Raw genomic sequence first — 26,042 nt, forward strand, 5'->3', positions numbered from 1 at the left:
ATTGCTTTCTCACTTCTTAGCCATTTTAATTCTAAATATCATAAATGAGGGGCTGTTGACTACCATATTATGTGTGGGGTTTTTTGTTTGTCTGTTTTTTGCCTGTCACATTTCCATTATGACAAATTTGACAGATAGCTATATTTAACTTTCCTATATTTAATTAGATCCTTTTACTTCCAGCACTCCTTCCTTGTATCATCAATAATTTCTCATCCTCTTAAATGTTTATGGCATGGGACATATTAAATCCGCAGTTATCTGTAAGCCAACCTGAAAGCATTTAGCACTTTTAATCTCCTTTTGAAAATAAATCTCCCCCTCTTCAGCAGTCTTCTGGTGTTTGTTTTTGTTTGTTTGTTTTTTTAATTTTTTAGCATTAAGTGAATGACAGAGCTTTATTTTCAGCGTCCAGCCACAAGACTGAACTTTCCCATTCGCGTGCATGTTTCTCGTGTAATTAGCGCCTGCTTGAGAGCTTTAAAGCTCCATTAGACAACACCTAGTGCGGGGCTGTGCTGAAGGCAGCACGAATTGAGTGCCCAAATGCCGCTTGGCCGTCTATTTCAGCGTCTCGCGGAACGGATGGGACACGTTTTATAAATGACTCTGCGTAGGGGCAGATGTGGAGTCATTTAACTAATCACAATTAACAAGTTATCTCCTGGTGAGGCCCTCCCCCGACCAGGCCGCGCGTTGCCATGGCGACCCGCCCCTCCCTCCTCCCCCTCCCCTCGGTCCGCCGCCGCCCCACAAGGCCTTGCGCTGCCTCCCGCCCAAGATGGCGCTGCTGGGCGCCGCGCCGAGCCTGGCGGCGGCCGCCTCACAACGGCGGCGCCTGCTCCTCGCCCTCGCCCTGCTGCGGCCCCCGGCCGCTGCCGCCTGCTCGCACGGCTGGGCGGTGGGGAGGGGGAGGCAGCGGGCCCGGGGAGCCCCGGGGGGAGGCGAGGTGCGTGGGGAAGGCGGGCGGTGGTGGGACGGGGGGGCGCTGAGGGGCTGAGGGGGACGGTGAGGGGCTATAGGGGAGGGTGAGGGGCTATGGGGGGCACTAAGGGGCTATAGGGGACGGTGAGGGGCTGAGGGGGACGGTGAGGGGCTGAGGGGGGCTCTGAGAGATGTGGGGGGCTCTGAGGGAGGTGGCGGGGTGGTTTTGGGTGGGTTTGGGTTTCAAGCTGGGAGTCAGCTGCTGTGCTCCTGTCCGGCCGGGGGTTCTGTGTCCCTGGGAGCTTGGGTTCGTTTTTTGTGGACAGACACTCCGAAAGTACCTGTGTGGGTGGGCTGTGGTGGCCAGGGCTGTGCTGACAGACGATTTTGCCGTTATGTGGAGGAAGGAAGGACCCTGAGAGTGCTGTTAAATAAACTTATTCCGTCCCTTTGGGATGCATTTGCATAACGCGTCCCAGCGCTGTGCTTCGGCTCCTGAACTGCCCCGAACTGCTTGGAATTGCCCCGGCTTTGAGCAGCTGTAGGTTCCCCTGCTTGGCGTGTGGCTTAGCCACACAGCGTGCGGTTGGGCCCTAAAAGAAGGGATGTGTTAGCCACTTCTACTAGGCAGCAGGTTTTTTGGGACTGGCAGCAGGTCATCACACAGGGACATAGCTGGTCCCCTGCCCGTGCTCCTCCTTGCTGTTAGATCCTGAGAGCCTGCAGCTGGAAGGGCTTCCTTCCTCCAGCTGACTTCCTAAAGCCGCGTGTTTTATGGCCTCTCCTTGCCAGATGTTGTGCAACTTGCTTGGTGGGGATCAGCTGTTCCCGTGCTCAGCCTCTCTGCGTAGGGAAGTTGCTGGTGGTGTTGAATTGGAAACGTGAAGTGTTGCTTTTGACTTTCACGTCGGCGTTGTGGTCGGCTACCTTTTAAAGTAGCTTTAGCATTTAATCCTGGGACTACAAGATCCACGCTGAGGAAGTTGTTTCTTAATGAACTGCTCATTTGCAGATGATGGAGTGCATACAGTTTGAGTTCATGTGCTTTTTTTCCCCTTTTCTATGTTTTTGAGCAGCCGACTCTGTGTTACCGCCCTTTTTCCTTTCTTATCTCCATCTGTTTGTCAACGTGTGGGCAGCAATGTTGTTCCCACGCTTCTAATAGTATAAATTTAAAAACATAAAGCAGTCTGTAGCTTGCTGCCAGCACAGGAAATAGGTTAAATCTGAGCATCAGATCATCCTCTGAACCTAAACAATTTCCATCCTCTTTGTTTGGACCTTAATAGTAACTTCCTGAGTGAAAGCGTGGCTCTGTTGTGCTAGTACCAGTAAATACACACTGTCTTTTGTGCTGCGGTGCCAGAGTGTTTGACTACTCGCATTTGACTGTATTGTTGCATTAAAAATTGCCCCAGTCGTCTTTGGACGTTATAAATTCATGCTCTAGACAGCCACTTGTAACTGCTGTACAAACCAGGATTCCTGCTGTCAGCAGCAGAAGGCTGTAACGTGTTCCAGTGAATGATTTTTTTGGGTTACAAGTAGAGAATGGAGTGCGTGTCTCAAACGGAACAGGTCCAGCTTTCACTAATTTATTTGCATCTCTCAAAGGGAGAGAAGGAAGTGCATCTCAAAGCTTGTATGAGCGAACTTTCCATAAACTCTCAGCTATTGTTTTCACTTGATAATAACATCAAGCCTTTTTTTCTTCTTCCAAGCACGCTGCTCTTTATGACTGGCTTTTTGTCGTCACCTGTCATAATGTGAGAGACAAAGCTGTGTTTCTGCAGTAGAGAGTTACTTTTCTGTATTCCAAGGTAGTTGTGTAGTCACAATAAGGAGAAATGCTAAGTAGATAAGTGGACAGTGGAAGGCCTCACTCTTCCAAAATAAGATAGAAGCTTGAGAAAAACAGGCTGAGCAGTGTGAGAACAGTCAAAGAAAGATCATGAGTTCTCAAAACATAAGAAAGGAGAAATTAAAGGGTTGAAAAAATAAAAATAAAAATTGTACATACATGGTAGAGAGGAGCATCGAGTAGCTTGTGAACCTGCAGTACTCAGCCAGTGAGGAAACAGGGGAGGTGATCAGGTGTGGGGTAATAGGGAATAAAAGGTTAGGATTTGTTTGCTGGGGTGTGCTCCTGATTGACAGGCCGCCCGCCATTGCAATCGTGAATAAAAGAGCTTCACAGAAGATCCTGTCTGAAGAAAATGATTTGAGATTTTTCTCACTATTAATTGCCCCTGACAGGCAGAATTCTGTCACAATCAAGTTCCTGTTACTTGGAAGAAGAGACGAGCAGGACTGAAGTAGTAAATTGGTAGGGCTTTTAGTATTGAAACCCGTGGAAGACAAGAAGCTGGGAGTTGAAGGTGATGTAGACCAAGTGTTTTACTTCAAATGTCTAGTGAGTAACCAACAATGTAAGCACGGTGATGTGTGTATTTATTTGAATCCTATTTTCCTTTTGAAGATTTTCATGTGAAAATGTCAATTCCTCCTGATGTTTCTTGATTTGCACTGGACTTTCTGAACGAGGGAGCTCAGGCTGTACCTGCGGTGTATTGATGCATTCAGCTATTTGACCTTTTGGTTTCTGTGGGTTTCTGTGTTAAAAAGTGGTAAACTAGGCATTTATTTTTTTTTCTTTTTAATACACAATCTGGTGATTATTTTTTTTTACTTTGCTCATGCGTCAAGCTCTATTGGGGTGCTCTTTGTGCCCCGTTATGACAAAAAGGCTGCACATTTTGTGTGGTGTGCAATCCAGATCAATTTATTTGATTATTGTCTAGCAGGAGGCTCAAGCTGCGTGCTCTGGAGTTCTAGGTTATGATGCCCTTCAACACGTGGTGACAAGCTGACAACACTGTTTAACCTTTTCTTAATCTGCTGACCAAGGAAGATGCACTGTCCTGTCATTCCAGTTTTGTTTTTTATTTTTTTTCAGCAAGTTCTGTTGGTGCAGGCATGGAATTTCTTGAGGTGACTGCCAAAAGTTGGCTGTCAGCTTGAACAGGTTGTAGGTCAGAGCTGAAAGCCACTGGCTTTTATCAATTAGGGAATTCAGCATGTAAAAAAAAACTTCTGTGAGCAAGTCAATGCATCCTATGAGAGTTCCAGCTATTTAATTGTTTTGCTGTGTTTACACCCTAATGATAACTGTAAGTCTTTTTAATGGGCTTGTTCTGAAAGCTTTCCTGTTATTAAAAACAGAAAGAGCCAGAACTTTAATTTTTTGCATTTGAAACAACTTAAGTTTGTTTGCTGTGATCTTAAGCTGCACGTTTCGCAGTCACTTGGGTTTAAGGCTTAATGAAAGCAGTGGATACAGCGTGTTTTTGTGAAAATCTTCAGACTGCTGGGTGACGACAGCCTCCATTAGCGTAGGGATGTTTTTATGGCCACTTAGAGTTTACTCTCTTTAGTTACTGCAGCGTTACTTAACGATTTTACTGTAGGTTTGGGCTTTTGTAATTATAATCATGCATACTGGAGTAACAGCAAAGAAAGCAGGAGGTGCTTAACACATTTTTCTGGTGTTTATGCAGTTGTTTCCATTACACGCCTTGCTATATGTTCTTTAGTGTGTGCAAGAGCTCTTGTGTGACGTTTACTGCTCTGTTCCAGGGATCAGGTGTGGAGTAGACCTTGCACTAGCTGGTTGAATAGATCAGAGGGCACCAAGTGTGGGGAAAAAATGCTGACGATCCAGCCTCTTAATATCCCATGAGAGGGAAGACTGGCAGGACCCAGCCACCTGTGAGGTCCTGATGTCTGGCTTTAATGGCACATTGTCCCCCAGATGTTCCCAAATCTGTGTTTTACTAGGAGGGAGCACCTGGTGCAGGGCAGTTCCACCAGTAGCGCGGTGCTTTTCAGCGCCTCAGTGAAACCACTCCTTGTGAGTACAACAAACCTCACGGCCGCGCTTCTGCCTTCAGTGGTGTAACTACACAAATAGTAGAGGGCCGTGGAAGCACAGCCGTGTTTGTGCCTTTTGCAGCTCAGGCTGGTAAACACTGTAGACATGGCATTAAGTCGTGAGAAAAATGGTTAAAGGCAGGAAAAAGTTCTGGAGAAATAGGATCATAAAGAAAAGTTAACTGTGCTTTTTAAGAATGGTGGAATTAAAACACTTCAGCGTCATCTGATCATGTTTCCACTCTACTTTGCATCCATCTGATGAGTGTTTTTTGTTTTCCTTTTAAGAGCCAGACAGCATTAAGTATTCTCTGTGGCGCTTACTGCAATGAGATTCAAGCGGAGTGGAGCTGTTTGGATGCTGTTGTGTTACAGATGATAATCTGTGTCTTTCTTCCCTCACACGCGCGGTTTTCAGTGGTTTGATCAGCTTTATTTTTCTGAGCAATAGGACATGTAACACTTGTATCCTGGAGAGGAAACTAGCTGCATTTATGGAAGGGCACAACAGGTATTGTAAAAGCTGTGGAGCTGTGATCAGACGCCATTTCCTGATGTTGAGATCAGTTTGTATTTCCATGAACGTAGCTCCTTCACCTCACCCTGCCCCAGTGGGCAGGGGTTCATTGCGTCAGAGCTCACTGTGAATTTAGGATCTCTGCTGGGTAGTGATGGTGAAGGTGGCTGTATCGGGTGCAGTCTGCCTGGTGAGCTTTGGGAAGTAACCAGGCGTGACTCTTGTGCCTTCTAGGAAGCTTTATGGTCTCTTTGTTTGTGTTGTTTTTGTTTTGTGTGGGGGGGGTGTTTTTTATAGGTTGGTTTGCCTGCATCCAAAATAAAAGCAATGGGAAATCATATTTAAATAAAGCTTAAATGGGGGAAAGGAGCATTTGACTGGAAAGGCCCAACGGTATTCAAATCAGGATAATTATTTTACTATGAATCTGCATAAACCAAGAACTACACCGAGAGCTTGCTTTCAGCCATGACTTCAGCAGTTACAAAAAGCAGGACTTTGTAAGTTATTGTGAAGTGTAATGGCAAAAGGTAGAACAGACCTCTTTTTTTTTTTTTTTTTTCTCCTTGCATTATCTTGGCCTTCCAGCTGCCACATGGGGTGTGATAAAGCACGTTCTTGTGCATAAGTTAATAATATCCCTTGCTCTGGAAGTAGTTGTAAGAGAAGCTTCAGGTACTTTGGATAAATTTACTAATTTATGTGCAGCCTGCTCTCTCTTGGAAAATTATACTGCTGCTCGTTGCCTGGGCGTCGTTTCACGTGTCTGTGTGCATTGCTAAATTCACTTCTCTAGATATTCTGCTGGTGTAGCTGAGCAGTTTGATGTTTGATTACTCAACTGTCTCCGTCTTCTGTTGAGCAGGGTGCATATCATAGTTAAAATATACATATGGCAAGACCAGAAATTAATTTCCAGTAGCCTCGGCTTCGTTGTAAGACCTTTTTAGTAGTCTCTATACTCACAGATATATGCCTAGAACACTGAGTAGTTGACATTCATTGTATTTTCAAATTCCCTTTATAGGGGAAATATTGCTGCTGAGCAGATCAACAATCCCATATTTCTACCCATAAAAGCATCAGACATCTAATTATACTGAGAATTGTTGCGAGGAAGGCTGTATAATGGAGCAGAGCAGATGGAAATATGGGAACGGGATCCGAAACTCGTCTGGGGAGTGCTGGGGGGCACGGGGCGAGCAGCACTCGCTGCAGTGGAAGTTGCTGTGGTGTTTGTTGGGCTGCACAGGGTGGTGCTGGGTGGGTTTTCTTCCTGCCATTGGGTGGGCTTCACCAGAAGAAGCTGAATGTGAGCGTGTATTAGCAAGATGATGTTACAGGGAAACTTTAGATATTTTTTGTGATACTCTTGGTTTCTTTTGTTCTGGATTTGCCTACAGAGCACCTGCACATGGTTAAACATAACTGCAGTGAAGCTTGTATTGCTTGGGTTGGTACGGCTGGTTTATGTTTGTCAGGGCAGTGTATTCTGCCTACTAGGGTATTTTCACCTGTTTTCACCTTTCACCAAAGGTACGTTGTGTGCTGCACAGAGAAGCTTCAGAGTGTGGACTTGACCTTGTGCAAATGTGTTTAATCCCTGTTGTTTTTTTGTGTTGGTAGCGTTTCAACTACCACCAGCAGTCATGGCACTTCAGCAATGTGACTTCCACGTGCAGTCAGCACTAGACATCTGCTTCATCCTTGGGAGTACGTAGGTTCATCCAAAAATACATTAGAAGAACATAACAGTGCAGAGTGAGCCCTTCAGAAGGTGGGAAAGGCCAGAATGAATGTTCCCTGAAGAATTCCTTCAATTCTGCAAAAACAGCACTCAGGCTGCAGAAGAGGAGCCTACTAGTGCAGCTCTGCTGCAGTAAGGTCCAAGTGGGGCTCTCCTAGAGCCCAGCTCTGTTGGGAAGAGTTGCAGTGAGGGACGGTGGAGCCCCAGATCTGCTTGTGGGATGTGTCCTTTTCGCTATATCCATCTCTTACCCCTGTGAGGGTTTGTAGGTTCAGTCAATGACATAGGCTGTCTAATGCAGTAAGTGAGCCTGGGTCTGTGGGTGTGTCAACGGATCTTGTTTCTGGGATGTTTCTTTTGTACTTTAGTCAGGAGGAGATGTGTGGGCTTTGCCAGAGGATGTAAGTTATTAGTAAAACATTTTTGGTGTGACCTATGAGTATGTTCTTGAAGAACAGTGCTTAGTTCCTTTCCGCTAGCTGTTGGAGCATTGGTTGTCTACTGTCACGTACTGGGAATATCCTACAAAAACAAATACAGTCCGAGGTAGCTACCTGTGCTTCAACCTTTATAATACTTGAGATCAATATATTCTTGTTCTCGCAAAGCTGAGCGGGATGGGATGATGAGAGGTTCCAGCTGTGTTGTCTTGGGAGAAGCCAAAGCACTGAGTGATGGATCACCAGACCCGAAACCTCTTTGGCATGGTGTCTCAGCAGCCCGTTATCAGCATCACGTGCTTGAAGTGTAAACGTTGGCGTAAAGGCACCGAGGCTTTCAGCGTGCTGCACGCTCCTCCGTAGGAGGCAGGAGCTGGATAACTGTAGTGAGCCTCTCAGCCCCGACCACAGCCCCGTGATGAATTGTAGGCTGTTGTAGTTCGGTGTCTGCCTGTGGCTGGGGAGGCAGGAGGAGCTGTAGTGACATAATTGCCCCCCCTGAATTAGGGAGTGCTGCTGCTTTTGTGCTGGTCCTACAGCTTAATTTGGTGTTAGACTCTGGGTTGTTCCCAGGTGCCACTGTAGTGCTTGCTGCAAGGAGTGCTTAATCCTCTTCTGGCGTGTTGGTGGGAGCTTTTATCCAAAGTAACTGTGCCTTCACAACAGATTAATTTGCAGTAACTTGGGACGTAATGAGGCCTCTCGGAAATCCTTGTCCCTTTCCATTATATTTTCTGTTTATGAAGCTGTCACCATTCATCCAGAGTGCATTCGTGTAGATGGAATCCCCCCTGTTGACACGACACTGAAGCTTATCTAACCGAAGATTATCTCCGAGGAGCTGCACCTCCTTAATTCAGCTCAGGTCTTGGCAGCATCAGGACGGCTGACCCAGGCCAGTGCACTCTATTAAGCGTGCAGCGTGTAGTGCTAACGTTTACTCTTCCTCTGCCTGCGCTGTCACAGAACTGGAGCGTTTGAAATGAGCATGTCCTAGGTGGTGACTTCTGGGGGAACTGTCTTCATTTCCTGAAAAATGAATTCTGGTGTGCGGCTTAGGACAAGAGCAAAGGAATGTCTTAAGGCAAGGTATAAAACACATGGCGGTGCTGCTACTTGCCAAGGTTAAAAATAGCCTTTGTGAGCAAGGTGCTTTTGTTACTTTTAACACCTTTTGGACATTTGTCCCGTGCCTTAGGGTGATGAGCAGTTCTTTGCTATTTTGCTCAGTGTTCGTGCTCATGCTACACAATATTGGAACGGAGCAGTAAAAGATTAAATGTTGAATGTGTCAAGGATGTGGAGCCAGCACTGTAACTGAAAGAGGTAACTGGTAACTGGTTCGCCACTGGGGAAGCACTGCAGCTAGTCCACCTAGGGAAGATAAATGCTCCTTAGACTCTTGGAGAAAACAAATTGCTTTTGATGTGCCATGTAAAGCATGTGATAGTTGGTGCCTTGCGGCACGCCCAGTAAGGACGCATCGATGGCTGTGTGGATGTTGGTGTCTTGTACCCTGCCCGCCTGACGCTCGCAGACAGCCGTGGTGCTGTCTCTGGTGGTCCTGATGCCTGCTGGCGAGGAGCTGCAGCTTTGATTAGCCTCGTGGTCTGCTGGGCGGGCGTGGTAGCGGCTGAGCTGGGAGGGATTGAAGGTGGCAGAACTTGTGAGTGTCAGAATAACAAGTCGTTATGAAAAATAGAACAAAAGAATATTTGAAAGAAATCAGAAGACAGCCTGGGAGAAGATAAAGATGAGAAGGAAAACTTTGGAGCGTGCGTGATACAAAAGAAATAAAGTCTGGGGGCTTTAGGGAAGGGAAAGATTCATTGTCATTTAGCATTTTTAACGGGTGAATGTGATACAGTTTACACCTGCTCCCCACCAGTTTTCCTTTTTGGTGGTCAGTTGTCAGAGAACAAAGCCGTCTGCCTTGTTCCCATGTTATGCTTGTTCATGTAAATTGGATGAATGTTCTCCGCATGTGAAGCACATGTTCTGCATTGCTCCATTTTCCACCTTTTTTTTTTTCCTTTCTATTCTGTAGATTTTACCAATCTGCAAGCAAAAATCATGGCAGAGTCTGGTGGGAGGTTATTCAAGACCGTTATTGGAGGCATCAGAGGTAGGTAGAAATTCTTCTTCCTGGTTTTTGTGGGGGGAAGGAAAATCAAGCTCTTAGAGCATCTTTCATTCTTTTTTTTCCCCTTTTTATTTCACTATTTACAACACTGAAGTACAGCAAGTTAAATGACAAGTTATGTTTCTGGCTCTGGAGTGAACTTTGCTTAGAAGACTCAGACTTTTATATACCCCTCAAGAAGTCTTTTTAAATCTCTAAAAACTAGTGATAATACAGTCAGTGATAAAGCAGAGTCCTTATCAATGCAGAAAATTTACATTTTTATGGAGGTTCATGGTGCCAGACATAGAAAGTACCAATTTGTAGAAAGCTGTGAGTTTTCCTTGAGTACATAGGGTTTTATTGCTTCAAAATGCTGTTTAGGTTGGGAAATACCAAGAAACTTAACAAATTTATTCTCATCATTCTGAGTGACAGGTTGTCAGGCTCTTATTCCTCTGAAGTCTGCTTGCCTTAATACTAATGTAAACATAGGGAGAATTTATTTTTTACTGTTCATGGAATCATCATGACTTATTTCTAAGTAGTACCCTCGGCTTGAATGAAACTACAATGTATTTGTCTTTTTTATTCCTATTATTAAAAAAAAGAAAAACATTTATGAGTGGACTTATGCTAACCACTTATGAATGACCTTAAGCTAAAATCTTTTGAGAGTCATTGAGTCTGTGTGAAATTAACACTGATAATATTCTTTAATATATGGAAAGTGAAATTTTGCTTTGGGAAACTCTGAGCTCTTTAGGTTTTATATCTGATGGTTTGATAAAGAGCTTTTACATAACTTTTACTGAAATGGAAGTGGAAAATGTAGCAAAACCTTTAAACAAAATGCAGGCACTTTTGAAGAGCTTTGACGCACCTGTTGTTTGTGGCAGGTGAATTGAAATTGCACTTGAATGAGTAATAGTGAATTGTTATTTTTGGTCCATCTACCTGAATCAATAAATTCCAAATTTTTGTCCATATTTATTTAGCAGAAGATCTTGCTCACATGGTAAGGAGAGTGAATCAGGCTTTTAAAAATTAGGTTCTTCTCCTGACTGCTCCAGTACATGCTGTTCTGGATTGCAGCGGGGGCTCTGGGGTGGGTAAACGTGTCTGCCACACGGTGCCAGTAAGCCACTCGCATCCCAACGGGAACGGGAAGTATGAAGCAGGTTTGTTTGTTTTGACCTCCAGCAGCGAAGTTATATTTTCTATGTGGAAAGAAGATTATTGCTTAAGTGTGTCCCATTTTATTCATTAACACATCCGAGTACGGTTATCTTCCAAAACTTTCTTTTTATTGTTTCCTTATTCTGCTTTTCAGTTGTAGGTGTCCTTTTAACTTAAATATTTAAAACTCTGTTGTCTTTACCTCCTGGCTGTTTGGAAGATTCTCTTTGCTATAATGCTAGATTTACAGTCCTTCTCTTATTATTGTTTCCGTAAGCAAGGCAAGGTTTTTGAGATACTATCTTTTATTAACGTACACTGATACAGTTGGAGGGTAAGAAGAACCAGTAGTTCTTCATTCTGTTGGCTTTTAAATGCAGGTTTCCTGAGGTACTTGCAAATTAACTTTTCTTTTTCACGCAGATCTTCCCAAGGTTGCAACTGATAGAGAAGAGAATGTGTTGGCATGGTCATGCAGGTGGAGGGCTTCACACAGATCCAAAGGAAGGGGTAAGAAATCTCTTAATTAGTATTGCTTTTATCTTTTTTTAAAAAAAAAAAAAAAACAAGCCAAAGACCCCACATAGCAATTTTTGAATACCTATTGGTGGATAAGTGAACGCTGTAGCATAGCAGATTCTTTTTACTTGTTAATGTAAGCTTACTAGCTCTTAGATTACCAAACATTTATCGTAACTGTTCAAGTTCCTCAGTTTTATTAAAATGCAATGCTAGTGTTGCACACTGCTTTGTAACTTGCCTCCATTACGTTAATGTTTTTTTCATGGAAAGTATGTTCCATTGCCACTTAATGTGCTCTGATATTTGCCTGCGACTTGGCATTCAGAATAGCAAAAATTGGCTTGTGGGTACAAGTTGGTGCGTTAGTTGGTGAAATTGCACTTGAAGAGGGAGAAAAAACTAATTCAAGTGTGCTTATATTTTTACTTTGATTTAACACTGCAGCCGATACACTCGACTGAATTTACATTCAGGAAGCACATGTGCTAAAATAGTGATGATAGGTATGTAAGGAGAGAAGCCAATCTTTTATTAAACCAAACTATTAAAGGTAGAAAAGAAGCAGGCTTCTGGTGAAAACAACGCGGTGTAAACTTTGCACTATTAAAATTACAAAATCAAAGAGCTAGGGTTATGTAACTTCCCATTTTTTCTCTTGCTGTGCTTTTCTCACTTGCACCTCCTTCAGGTGCTCTGTGTATTTGAGGAACGGTGCCACGTGGGGACTAGAAACTTGGTCAAGCTTCAGTGGGATCTTCCTTGGACTAGCACAGACTGCGCTGATGACAAATGGGGCTCAGTGCAAATCCCAGGTGTTTCAGGGCTGGTTCGTTCCTGCTCTGACACTTCGCTCCCCACAGCCTGACAGAGCTGACCATCCATTTTCCTGTAGCTGTAAAGGAGAGGAGCACTGCACCTAGGTTTTCCTTGTAAACCTTGGTCTGAGAGTTATCCCTTCATTTAGCCCAAACCCGTTTATGCTACAGGCAGAAGTCGGGAGACATTACTCACAGGTAATGCTTTTGTAGGAAGGGGAGAATACGTAACGTAAAATGCAGCCAGATTGTTTTAGCAGGCATCTGTGATCTTTCCTGCGTAAGGCAAAGGGAAGCAGGAGAGTCAGACGTCTTCAGCTGGTGCTATTACTGGTCCTGCATGTAGCAGTAACTTCACGGTGATTTTAGGACCCTCACTGCAACACGTATAGGCTCTGTCAAATACTTCCTAGGCAAAACGGAGTAACAAGCTATTCATCTCCCTACTTACCCTAATTGTATTGTGTATGTTATCAAATACAATTTCTATGGATTATTTTTCCTCTAAATGGGAGAGGGGCATTATCCTGTGTTACCACTCGTCTGTTGGGCTTAATTATTGTTGTGTTTTTTCCTGTTACAATTTCTGTTCCCCTGGGTACGTTGGTCAGCTGCATGTTGTCTGTTTGCTGTCAAAACCTCATCTTTTCACCTGTCTGTGGAGAAGACCCTTTTTATATACAAAGAATGAACTTGCCCTCATATGCTGCAGCTGCAAATCACAGACTGACCTGTCTTCAAAAAAAAAAAAAAATGCTAGAGGATCTTTACTCTTCCTTTAAACCCTGCTCACTGAAATGCAGGCCTTTTTTTGACTGAGCCACTTGCGTGAGGAGAGGAAAACAGAGTGACAGTGGATGCAGAAGCTGAGGTTCTTGGCAAAAGTGAAGGAAATCTGATGGTACAAGTGCAGTTCTTCCATGTATGCACTGGTACTCAGTGCTCAGGAGTACTGGCACTCACATTACCACAAGAACTTTTTCCCCTCAATTACGCTTTTAGGAAAGCTGTAGGTGATACACGTCAGCAATATTACACCTGTATCTCTTCCATTTTTTTTTTTTTTTTTTGACAAACCATTCTGTTTGTTTTGGAAAGTGATTTTGGCCTGATGTTTTCAATTCCTCCTCCTGTAGCAGCTCCAGGGGAGACAGAACTGAATGTGAAGGATGAACAAAGAGTGTGAAGGGCAGTAGGTGTTACCTCCATCTCGCAAGGAGCTGGAAGAGAAGATTACACATCTGTTTTGTTACAGAATAATTTTTACGTGCAACAGTGGCCTATGTGCTGGAGACTGAAACTGAAAACAGTAATGTTCTTTTAGCATCTTCAATTTCTTTTTTGTGTGTTAGACTTCTGTAAACAGAAGAGACAGGAATAGAAGCTGTGGTGTCTGTCTGGTTGCTAAGCAGTCGTATATTACTTTCTTATGGAAACGCTGAGAGTCATGATGGAGCGCTGCTAATTAGCCTGCCCCTGCCTCCATTTCACCTGGTTGCTATTTGGTTTGCTAGTCATTGCCTGCTAGTCATCCCTCCTCCTTGGAGGGATGGCTAGTGCTAAGTAGCCTGTTTTTTTTTTTTTTTTTCTCAAAGTTTGGAAGAAAAATGCAGGCCCTAGTCTGATGCATACTTCAGCTGATCTGGCAGCCCCAGAAAGAATTGTACTTCACCCTGGAGTTTTGCTGTGACTGTATGGTCTGGTAGTGAGCTAGTGAGAACTGATTCAGCTGAAAAATAACTTGTTCAAAGGGGAGAGAACAATGTGTAATGTGTGCATGCCCCCCCAGTAATAGCAGCAACTTCTACTGCTTCACTCAAAGCATGTTGCATACCCTGGACTGAAACAGTCTTTAAAAAAAATAAATCTTGTTCTACATTCTCAGCCATACTTTGTCTCGTGCTACTGAATTTGCAGAATTTTCTGACTTTTCCATGAGCAGAAACCCTGCAGCAAACACTGAAGAGTTTCCTGCCAGTTTCATAAACTGAATCAGCTCATCGAGGTGTTCTGTGAGCTCCAGAAGTGGTGTGAGAAATGGGCTGGGGCTGTGCAGGTCAGTGCTGCAGAGAGGTGGGGAAGCAGCGGAGGAAGCAAGCTGTTAGTGGCTCGCAGAATTACCTCGTGCAGGTGTGAGACAGCTTGTGCTGCTGCAATACAGAGGGTGATACAGCTTCGTGAGTGAGTACACAGGGAGCCACGACAGGGCCTTTTTTCTTCATCAGCAATGACAGCTTAAATGCAAGTCAAACTACCACTTTTTGTCCATCATGCTGCTGGTAGATCATCCTCCTAGCGCAAACTTTATCCATAAAGTCACGGGGCCAGCCCAGTAAATGCTTTGCAATACTCAGTAATCTTGGAGATTGTGGACAGGAATGATTACTTTTCTTTTTTCTTTTTTTTTTTTCCTTTCTAAAAGTATTTTAGAAGGTTCAGAATCTGGAATGGGTAGGGACAGGAAGAGAGTCTGTGCTTGTTCTTTTGCCAATTGGTCTTCAGTATTCCATAGTGTTATAAAAACATGCTGTGCTAAAAAGGAGGGGGGAAAAAGGCTTTTCTTTGCTACCTGCTATAGTATAAATCTAATACTTTTCCTTCCATTTCTTTGGAAATAAGCCTTGGAAGAAAACAAAACATATCACTGTTACTTAAAAGGTTAAAATAAGCACCTTACTCTCGACCTTTTTATATACCACAGAAATCAAAAAATGACCTCAGTCTATTAAATTGCTTATTTTAATTCTGAATCTTATTACTTGCATAGTTTAACAATTTTCATTTTTCAGCTTGTGTTTCTGTACAACAGGAACATTTATTTCATGGTAAACTTTGATGTAACGTGCGTGCATTTTGCGTCTCCTTTGATATTTCTTCTTGTCCCTTTGCAAGGCCTTTGGCAAATGACTGGCTGCCTTTGGACTTTTTCTGAATGGATTTTCTTCTGTCGCTGTTCAGAGCCATGCAGAAACTGAAATGGATTCCTTGTTTGCCATCAATGTACTTCTTTATTTTTAATAGCTTCTCTATACAAAGCCCAGCTATCCAGTAGCAACATATAATTAGAACTACTCTGGTTGTGCGAGTATCTTTTGTGTTCATGGGATACCATTTCTTTTACCTTCCTTTTTAGTCTGTGAGAGGTGATCAAAGATATTGCCCAAATGTTTGAAATGCTATTCATGCATATCCTTAGCTCAAGTGGAAAGCAATGTGTGTGTGCTGCAGCAAATAGCTCCATCTCCTCAGACAGAGAAGACAACAGAAATAATTTTGCAGCCTCTGTTCACTTACGAATCTTCAATATATCCGTTTTTTAAGTCACTTGAAATGTGCTTATACTTTGCAATACTCAAATATGTTTTCAGTTGTTGACAATACTCAATATCTTCTGTTGGTTTTCTTTGAAGCGATGACTAGAAACTATGTGATGAATTTTCCAGTGCTTTTAAATGCTTACATTTGTAGGATTGGCTTCACAGGTTGCCTTAGCAATCATACCTCTTCACAGAGCTCTCCTTTCTCATTCACACTGGACCTTAAGAGAGAATTTTTATTCTAATTGGTTTTATTTTCCAGACTGAGGCATGAGAATGTAAAATATACAAACTAGTAAGGGAAGCATTAAAATACATTGTAAAATGCTCCCTTTCCACCTGCTTCTGTAATGAAAAGTCATCTTAAAGTGTGGACTGAATTTTCTTTCCCCTTCCTCCCCAGTTACAAAATAATGCCTGAAATAGAGAGATTAGCTGCTACTTGCTGCCCTCCCTCCAGCTTTAGATAACCTTCTCGTCTTTGAAGTTAACCCCAGGTTATCCAACAACAACAACAAAAATTTTTGGTACTCAGTGTGCTTTTATTCTTGATTGGCTAGCTTTGTTTAGGCTTCAGCTGCTATAATCAGCTTTGGAGTTTAGTGGAATATCTATATAAAGTGTAAGTGATACATCAGACTGTCTATAAAATAACCTCTCTGTGGAGAAAAAAAGGCATTTCGGAAGACTTTTTTTGTCTGAATCGTGGTGGTCGTTAGAAGAATATTTGAGGTTTTGAGAATAGAAATCATGAAGATTTTATATTAAAAAAAAAGACATATCCAGTTACATTAATATGTGGCTGTGTACATCTTAAAAACCTGGTAAAGGCTGATTACCCAAATTCAAGGGCCATTCTGTTAAACAAAGTGGTGATGGTTGAAGCTGAGTGAAAGCAACTGGAGTAGATCTCCTGCTGGTAGTCCTGCCTTCGTTGGGTACCCATTGAAGGCCAACCTTTGTGCTCCTGAAAATGAGCTCTAGAAGATGTGCAAAAAACTAGAGGATGTTTCTCATTTCACTGCCGAGGTGAAAGGGTGACCAAAACCTGTACAAATGGTTGTTGGAGATGCTTAAATGTATAGTAATACAAGCAATTAATCTGATCTCAAATTTGCATACAGTTCAATTTGTGTATCAGCAGAAGTGTTTAGTTTGGGATTCATACAAGTTCCTGCAGTGCTAGTGATTTTTCTAAGTACTGCATTTTATTGTGACTTACTGAATGTTCTCCAGACTACTTTGTCAACCTTTCAGACTTCTTTCTTGCTTTATGCTTTTTGTTAATTTTTTTGGTTGTTTTCCCTCTGGTTGTTTTTGTGCTGTGTTAAATCAGTTTCTGAAGAAGGAATACCAAGCCCTTGCATCCTGTATAGGAATCTTGGGAAGATAAAAACAAGGAGCAGTTTGTTTTGTGAACAATTTCAACTGGTTTATTTTCTCTGTTTTCCATTTATGTTATACTTGCACTCTTGAGGAGACGTGAGTTAAGAACAATTCATCTATTTTTACAGTATCCTGGTTATAAGCCTAAAAAAAATCCAGTTCAAAATATTAATATGTTGTCCTAGGCTCAAACACTGAGAACTGTCTGCCTATCAAAATGCAAAAGTTACACAAATGTATAAAATTCATCCTTAATTGTACTGTTAGTTTGCTTCTGGGGTCTCTTTGTAATGCGATGCCTTTGTTCTTTTTCAATAGCTGAAGGAGATAGATGCCAAAAAGATTGTCAGAGCAATGTTGTCTTACGTGTGGCCCAAAGACAGACCAGACCTGCGAGCCAGAGTAGCCATATCTCTGGGGTTCTTGGCAAGTGCAAAGGTAAGAACAGATACTTCCTTGCATTATAATACTCATGCTCTTGCTTGCAACAAAACTAGTGTTTGTTAGCTTTTGTATGCCTATGTCCTTCTGAGAGCTTTCTGCAGATCAGTGGAGGATATAATTCAAATTTTGTGCAATCCTTGTAGAAATAATGTAGAAGAGCAATTGTTAACTTTGTGCAAATAATGTTTTGCTTTTGGAAAAAAGAAGTATTTGATTAAAAAATATTGGGAGTAAATTTTGTAAGTGTCAGTGAAACATATGGCTCAACTGTCTTTCCTCTGAATGGCAATTTTTACCACAGCTAATATTAGTATCTTGCTGGGATAAGCTAAAGTAGGTGCTACTTAGCAGTGAGTTTTAGCACTTAAGGAAGTACAACGAAACTAGCTTATCAGCTTTCAGCAATATTGCCGTGTTATGAAAAGAAAGCGAAGAAACGCTCTGTTATCACCTACGTGGCTGGAGTTTACTTGGAAGAGAAATGTGCTCATTTATTCGAGCTGACGAGGAAGAGCCAATCTTTTGGTGTACAGCTCTTTCTCGCAGAGGCAATCTATCAGGTGGGAGCTGGTACTGTCTCCAGTAGATATTTGTGTTTGTGCTGCTGCTGCTGTTCAGGAAGTTGCTGATAATGCAGTTGACAACATGTACAAACATGCAATATTCTGCAAGTAAAATTCCACCTTTTTTTTTTTTGTATGCCTGTACAAAATATTACGGTGATGCCTTTGATTGCAATTGAAACCTATCTGGGAATCTATCTGCTCAAAATGCAGATGCTCGGAGTGTTTTGCTTTTCGTGCCATGTGGTTACCCTCACGGTACTATTTAACTTGATTATATGGTTGGTTCGTTGGTGTTTTGTGGTCTGCTTTTAGGTACGCCCCGCTTACCAGATGTATATGAAAATTCTCTTAACTGAGTTTCTCGTTAAAGCTTCTTACTAGAATTACAGACAGTAATCCGAAGGCAACTTTGAAAGAAGTTTGAAGTATTCTTTTTCTCTCCTCGTAGCCCCACTCTCCTAATTAGTAGGGTTATTTGAATGCGACAGCGGATGTGAATCCAGAATCTGATCCTGCATGTGGCATCACTGTACCTTGCTTTTAGGAAATCTAGTAACGTTCCAGGCAGCGTTTTGGATGCTAATGGAAATCGATGTCCAGGATGCATGACTCTTGCAAATAGCTTTCTATTAGGGACTCCTGTTAAGCATCTGTCTGTACCAGGGTGTGCTAATACACAGTGTCACCTCAGACATCTAGAGAAACCTGGTTTGCATGAGGGGTGGCATGGGATTCCCCCTCTTGATTGTTTTAATGAATCCTGCTTTCTCACATAGTCTGAGACATTAATAATGTTGCTAAAGCTTATTTCACTGCAGTAAATAACGTCCTTTGTGGCAGCGGTGGCACTTCTTGTTCTCAGTCACAGAAGTCTCTTTGTAAGTACGTAGCACCTGGTAGGCAGCCAGTTAAGGTTTTCTGTTTCTTCAGATTTGGAAATAATTGTTCTGTGGAGTTTCTTGTAGTAATGCTTCCTCACTGGAGAGGTTAGTTATGGAATTTTAGCTTTTGTCTCCTAACTCGGTATGCCATGTCGGATTTGAACTACAGGTGGTCAGAACACCAGCTAGGGCATTTGGTATACAGCTGAATTCTCTGCTGGGAGAGCCGCGTGTTTTCCCCAGTCCCAAGTCAGAAAATCAGGCATCTAATTGCTCTTTGGGGAAGAAACTGGATGTTTGGACCTCTCTTAAGTGTTCAGTGTCCTACTTCAGATATAGCCTGGAAGCCCTGGTGTCCAAAGCAGCTTCCCAGAAGGAGGCAGCAGAAAACCTGTTGAGCTTTGTTCAGGTTTAAGGAGATGCCAGTTAAAACAAATGTTTTGTGAGAAAGTTTTTCTGAGGGCAAACAAGAATTTAATTGGGAAAACATACAATGTGCTCTCTACAGATGTGTATTGTAACAGGCTGGCGTGAAAAGTTTCATGGATGTCTTCTAGCAATCCTTTACTCACGTTCTTGGTTTTGTGCTTTTCTATCATAACAAAGCTTTATTAGATCTCAAAGATAAAATAACTGCAATCTACCACGTTATCCCTCATCACCCGAGCTATATCCACTCTTCCTTTTGGGGTAAATTTTCTTAAACTGCTTCATATTTTACACACGCTAAGTACGCACATGGTTATTGTGGCATGCAGTGGATTGGTACAGAGCTGGGAAGTCTGTCCTGTCTTGGAGCCCTGAATGTGCTCTTTATCCAGAGTGAGCTAGAGGTCACTTTGTCCTATAGGGAATGAAATAGAAATCAGTTTACCTGTAACTTGCCTGGACCATGAATAAACCTGTACGGATTCCTCATTGTCCGATTTGGGGAGCCTTTGTTCTGGCTGCTTGTGAGGTTAATTACGATGTACTTGATAGACCACACAAGCAGTTAGTTAGAGGTTTGCAGCTATTCAGTTGTCAACACAAGAATGCCAGCGTATCTTTCCCCTCGCTGCAGTCCTGGCCTGCTTTCTTTGTTCGCTATGAACTTGTCTGCATCTGAAGGGTTTCCGTCCTTAGAATGCAGTTGGTATAAAGGCTGCTTGTTCTTAGGGCTTTTGCACAGAGAACTGTGTGGTCATGATGCCTGCTACTGGTCACCTTTCACCGTAAGAAATGCTTTTGTAAGCCTTTTGGTCAACTACTTTTGAGTTACTCAAAGGAGTTGGGGGTTCTATACCTATATATGAAGTTAAGTTTCCTGTTAAAAGATCCAAACAGCAGCTCTCTGAGACAGAGGCTGTAGCATGGCTTCAATTTTCTTGTAAGAAAATGCCAGAGAAACCACAGAGGGGAGGTGGTTTATGAAATCCTCAGCCACAGGAAAAATTCTGGGAGTTCATACCGCGTTTGATTTGGTCTTGCTTAACCACAAAACACAAAGAAGCTGGAGAACATACCTCCTTTTCCTGCTGCTTGTGAAATAATTTGTCTTATTTCTTATCTCTTTCAGTCTTCCAGTTCAGTAAAACTCAATTTCAAAACAAAAGCTGAGTGTGCGTGCAGTTACTGAAGAGCCTGCAGTTATAATCCGTCTTGACTCCTTTAGTGGGGCCCAGTTGCCTGTCATTACTCAAGTTATTGTGATTTTTGGTTCCTTTTTGTCTACACATAACTGCTAGTAGTATTGTTAGCCTTCAAAGTAAGCTGTTTGTATAGCTTTTTATGACTGGGAGCTGACAGAATGAAGTCTGCTCAAGGGCTAGTAAGGTCTTTTTTTTTCCTTTGGAAGACTTGTTATATTATGACATGCTTTAAATTTTTATCTTAAATATTTATTGCCTATCTAGACTTGTGTGATCTGAAAGTTGCAATAGGAAGACAGGTGAGAGGCGCACACGAGGCATTATCTGTTTTCAGATGCATAGATTAGCCTGCACAGGTTTTGTGTATTTTTAATTTTTCCTCTCTTTTTTTGCTTTTTTTTTTTTGTCTTCTCTCCTAGGATATATGTAATAAACCCTTTCCTTCTTCCCTTTTTCTTTTGTGGCACAAGAAGAAAAAGTGCTCTGGCTCCTGAGGAGCTGGATTAAATGTGAATATGACAAAATCTCGTCGCTTCTGTGAGACTGCAAAGTTTTTTGGTCTCTTTTGGTCACAGAACAAGTATGTGTTATTCATAAGCCAGAGAAATCTTTCAGTAAATATGCATTTCTAGTGACTGCTAGTTCTGTAAGTTTCAGGAGAGGAAGTTGTTTGGCTAAATAGACAAGTATTGTGCTGTATCTTTGCACACAGACAAAATTTAATGATACCTATCCGATCACTTACAGCAAGTACATTCAGTCTTTGTTTGAGCCCTTTCAGTGATTGCATGGAATTAGATAATCACAGTAAATGTCAGAGACTGTTAGGTTTTTTTAACAAGTTTCAGGTGAAAAGTGTTTCTAGATTTTAACTGGTTTTTCTTCTACTGTAGAACTTGTTTCAGATCGTCAGTGAATTCAAAGAAGGCACAAAACTAGATGGGGGTTCCCTGCCTCTCTTTTGGACCACATTTTCTAGCTTTTCTTAGCAATCTTACCTCTGTATGGGATGGAGTTCTCTCTTCATAATTCCACAAACAGAGTTGTTGGATTTATGCTTTTATATTGGCCCAGAGATAATGGTCATTGGTTTTCATTGAATTATTGTCCAAAGATAAGTTCGCTGTAGACCAGTTTTATCATGTTGGGGCTCAGCGTGTCACTCATTCATCATCTTTATTAAACAAGAAATACTGGGAAAAACAAAAGGAGAGATAAGGCTGTTTGCCCTAAAAATAGTGCAGTCCCATAAGTGAATAGAGATGCTGATGCTTTATCAGCTTAAAACAGTGCAATCGTTTAAAAAATAAAGATGTTTAAACTCATTTAAGCATGATGTATTGCACTGTACCATGCTGTTAATTGGGGACTGTTGAATTGGGATGACTTCATGGGTGCTGTATTTGATACCCTGTAAATTCAGGCAGGGATTAGCTATTAATTCAAAATTATAAATAGAAAATATACAAACTTATTTTTAAATGGTCTTTTTAATGGGAATTGTTATCAGCCTTTCAGGCATTAGGAAGAGGAGGGAAACCCAAATAGATACACTGCCTGAGATGATTGTTTTGCACGGTAGCTTTGCACAGTACCTATGTGTGCTTAAAGCTTTGTGCTCTGTGTCAGCTAGCTACAAAAGAAGTAGCTGGAATTTGTGCAGAAGGCTAAAATTTTGTTTCTATTAATGTGAACATGATCTCATGGATGTTACAAATTGAGTAGGAAAGGCCTGTTTCTAATAATGGTCTCTCATCTCTCTTGCTATAAACTTCGTAAGATTAACTTTTTTTTCCTATGACTAGAAAGCAGCAGGCTGCCTTGATTGCTAATGAAATGCAATACTGGGCTGCCTGTTATTCAGACTTTACCCTCCAAGAGTCAGAACAACTATAACCTGAGACCAGGCTTTAAATTTCATTTAATACTCTGCTGGGTGGAATTATATTGATGTGAAAGAAGACATTTCTGCAAAGTTGTAGGCTGTTACCAGTTAAATTAATTGGGAGTGGAAAACCGCAGTTTAAAGAATGTCTTTTTTTTTTTTTTTAATGGACTTTAAGATATATCTGTAGTTCTATTTCTAAACTACCTGTAGTGTAGCACAGTTTACTGAAGAGTAAAATTCCCGCAGAGGGATTTGTAAGAATCTGCAGCAAATCAAGACAATCTGCATTACAATACTCTTATTTTCCACTGAGCAGTCTCTCCCAGGAAATCCTGCACTGTCACATTGGTCATCAGTATCACACAAACGGTAGTATATTCTTCTTCATTAAGAGCAAAATGCTACCAAAAATTGAGTTTTAGTAACTCTAAAAGGAATAATAGGCTTTTTTTATTTTATTTTACTGTGGACTAGGGGGGATGTATTTGGATTCTGGTGTTGTAAAGATGGAAATTCTCTGTTAATAGCATCCGCAGTTCTTTGTAGGGCTTCATGCTTAACATTTAAGCACATCACAACAGTAACCTGTTATTCTGTTGTATAATTGAAGTTATCAGTCATCATTGTATACTGTTGCTTTGAGGGTATTTGTTAAATCTGACTTTTTTAATGGAGATTTTCAATACTCTAGTCTCTTAGGGAGCCGTTGGTGAGTGACACTCAGGCTTGCACTAGATAAATTTCAGCGTGGTGTATTTGAAATAGGACCTGATCTTTCAGCTGATTTCTTTTTGCAACCACAAACCAACCAGTAATAATCTCACCTAGATGCTATTATGTCTCAGTTGTCTCCTCTCAGGAGCTGTACTTCAGCTGGTCTTTTTTTAACTGTCTGTACTTTCTTCTGCTTAGTGTATTTCAGAGAGGAGAGAGAAGGGGAGAAAGGATTCCCTCCTCATTTGCATTTGAAACTCTTGCCTAAAACAGAGTTTAAAAAATAAACAACAGATACAAGAAATTAGCTATTTTTTTCTTTAATCCTTTAGCATGAAGCAGTATTTCCAAAAACTCTTTTAGTTAAGTACTTACATTCCACTATTCACAGTGGTTCTTAACACTGAGAATATTTGGTTCTGAGATAGTTCTTATAACTACTAGAAATTTTATCTTCCAGCTTGATTTCGGACTGAATTTATAAAAGACTTTACCACTCTTTTCACTTGAAGCTTAGTTTTCTCTAGTTAATTTACACAGATTTTGACTGGACTTCCAGCTCTGACTGATGTCCCTAAAAACAGTTGAGATCTAAGTGGGTATGCAAAACATTTGGTGGAAAGAACTGAAATATCTTTGTCAATCTGCTTTGGGTTTTGTTTTCTTATCATGTGAAATAATTTGTCATCTGCCTGTGTTTCTTCTAAATAATTACCAAAAAAAAAAAAAAGCACTTAAAAAAACACAACCTTACGCGAGGTCAATTGATTGTAAAGTATTTTAACATCTGCCATGATTGTCAGATTTGAAGTCTTAAGATGCTTGTTCAACTGCTAAGAAACTTGTATATTGTATTTCTGAAATCCAAGAAGCAGTTTGAATGAATGAGTTCAGTTAATTAAGTGTAACAGCATTTTTTTATTGTTGGTATAAATGAACGGTGCAATAATGAAATATTAACAAGACTTAAGATTGTATACTTTCTTTATGACTTCCAGTATTTTCTTATGCTACAATTGTACGAGGGCAACTAAAAGCAGTCCTAAAGTTGATCTGTTTATGTATTTAGCTGTCTTGTTTCTCACATGTAGGGCAGACACCACTACTGGAGGAGATGCAGTTGGTTTGTGGTGCTCTTACAAAAATTCGTAGTGACATAGCACATGTTGGGGTGGATATAATTGCTTGAAAGCTCATGTTAAAGCAATTCATAGCAGCTTGTAGACTATGGAGTCTTTTGTGTCCCTGTTGGGGTTAGTGGAGATGTTAGGATGAATGTAGATACCAAGTGAATGTTTATAGTGATGTTGCAAATGGAAAGTGTTTAAATATTGAGGCAATATTCACTGTCAGAAGAGACAAAGGGGAGATTAATTTATTTACTTGGATTTCACTGGAGCTTTGGTCTAATGTATCTTGGTTGGCCCGGAGTTAGCAGTGTGTGGGTGGCTTGGTTTTTGGGTACTGGTAGTTGTTCTGACCAAGTGTTGCTGCACAGAGCAAGCACCCTGTAATGACAGCATCATTTAATGGCACTGAGGATGCCTCATGCAGCTCCTTGATTCATTTCCCAATCTTGCCACCGCTGTAATGAGCGCTCTGCCTTGGTAAACAGTGCTGGTGCAGTTTGTTTAGGGTAGAAGTTGTTCTTCTGTGTGTGGGACGCACAAACAACCCTGCAGTCCCAGGATTAAAGACTTAATAGTAGGCAGAATATTCTACTTGCAATCGAGAGCCAGCCCACCAGCACGAAGTGGTTAAGAGCCAAGTGTAACAGTGCAGCTATTTCAGAAAAAATGCTCACATGCCATACACCTGTTTCAGTGCATAATTGGTGTTGTTTTGCCTTTTAGGCCATGAACATACTGGTTCCCTTCATGTTCAAATACGCAGTAGACAACCTCAACCAGATATCGGGAAACGTGCTGAACCTGAGTGATGCACCAAATACTGTTGCAACCGTGGCAACTGCTGTTCTCATTGGCTGTAAGTGGGATTCCCAAATCTGTTGACAGGTGTTAACTTCCTTCAGCAAGGCAGTGGGATAGCACAGCTTCCCACCTTTGCACCACCAAGCATCTGGAACAGTTATTCTGGAGTGGCTTCTGTGTTGACCTCTTATTTCCAATGTTCTGTGACCTCGCTTTTGCTGTTCCAGGTTTAAGAAAAAAAAAAAAAGGTTCCAGAAACAATTGTTGATTATAAATCCTACCCTTTGCTATATCCATCTGAAAATAAAACTGATTAAAAATACACATGCAGTGCTTTATAAATGAAAAGTAGCATAAAATTTTTAACCAATTAAATATAAATTAGCTTTGAAGTAAGAATGTTGAAAATATGTAAAGAATGAGTCTAACATTATTTTTTCAGGTGTGAAGGGAATTTGTAAAAAAAAAAAAATGATTATTTTCACTTTGTAAATTTTTCATCTTTTTTAGATGGCATCTCAAGAGCTGGGGCGGCATTGTTTAATGAAGCTAGAAATGCAGTATTTGGGAAAGTAGCGCAAAATTCAATCAGAAGGATAGCAAAGAATGTGTTTCTACATCTTCATAACCTGGATTTAGCATTCCATCTAAGTAGGCAAACCGGAGCTCTGTCAAAAACCATTGACAGAGGAACGAGAGGTATCAGCTTTGTTCTTAGTGCACTAGTATTTAATCTGGGACCTACCATGTTTGAAGTGGCACTAGTCAGTGGAATTCTGGTAAGTGTTCACTCTGTTTGTGGCTTGGAATTGTCGTCTTTAGTATTAAAAGACTGATTTACTTTTTCCAAAATCTGCAAAGTGTTAAGAAAAATGAATTGAATTTACATACGTTGTAAAAAGTGACTGTAAAGGAGAATAATTTATACTTTTCAAATATTAGTTGTTTAAATCTCCTTACCTGAAATTATTTGCGTGCTCAATGCCTGCCTCTAGCCAATGATGTTTATGTGGAGAATTTTTAATGTTCTTCTAAAGAATTGTTGAAAAAATGAAATCAGGAAAATAAACTGAGCACAAAAGTGTCTA

At 41.3% G+C, this 26,042-nt stretch overlaps 1 protein-coding gene across 1 annotated transcript in view; it reads left to right on the plus strand.

The window, feature by feature from the left end:
- Positions 1-781: 781 nt before the first annotated feature.
- ABCB7 (ATP binding cassette subfamily B member 7) overlaps positions 782-26,042 on the plus strand; it is a 42,658-nt gene continuing 17,397 nt past the window's right edge. The window contains exons 1-6 of the mRNA XM_032196387.1: positions 782-949; positions 9,606-9,683; positions 11,283-11,369; positions 17,218-17,337; positions 24,877-25,009; positions 25,465-25,733. Coding sequence (XP_032052278.1) covers positions 782-949; positions 9,606-9,683; positions 11,283-11,369; positions 17,218-17,337; positions 24,877-25,009; positions 25,465-25,733 — 855 coding nt within the window. The remainder of the gene's footprint in view (positions 950-9,605; positions 9,684-11,282; positions 11,370-17,217; positions 17,338-24,876; positions 25,010-25,464; positions 25,734-26,042) is intronic.

The sequence above is a fragment of the Aythya fuligula genome, chromosome 13 (assembly GCF_009819795.1).
Source record: "Aythya fuligula isolate bAytFul2 chromosome 13, bAytFul2.pri, whole genome shotgun sequence".
Classification (NCBI taxonomy): Eukaryota; Metazoa; Chordata; class Aves; order Anseriformes; family Anatidae; genus Aythya; species Aythya fuligula.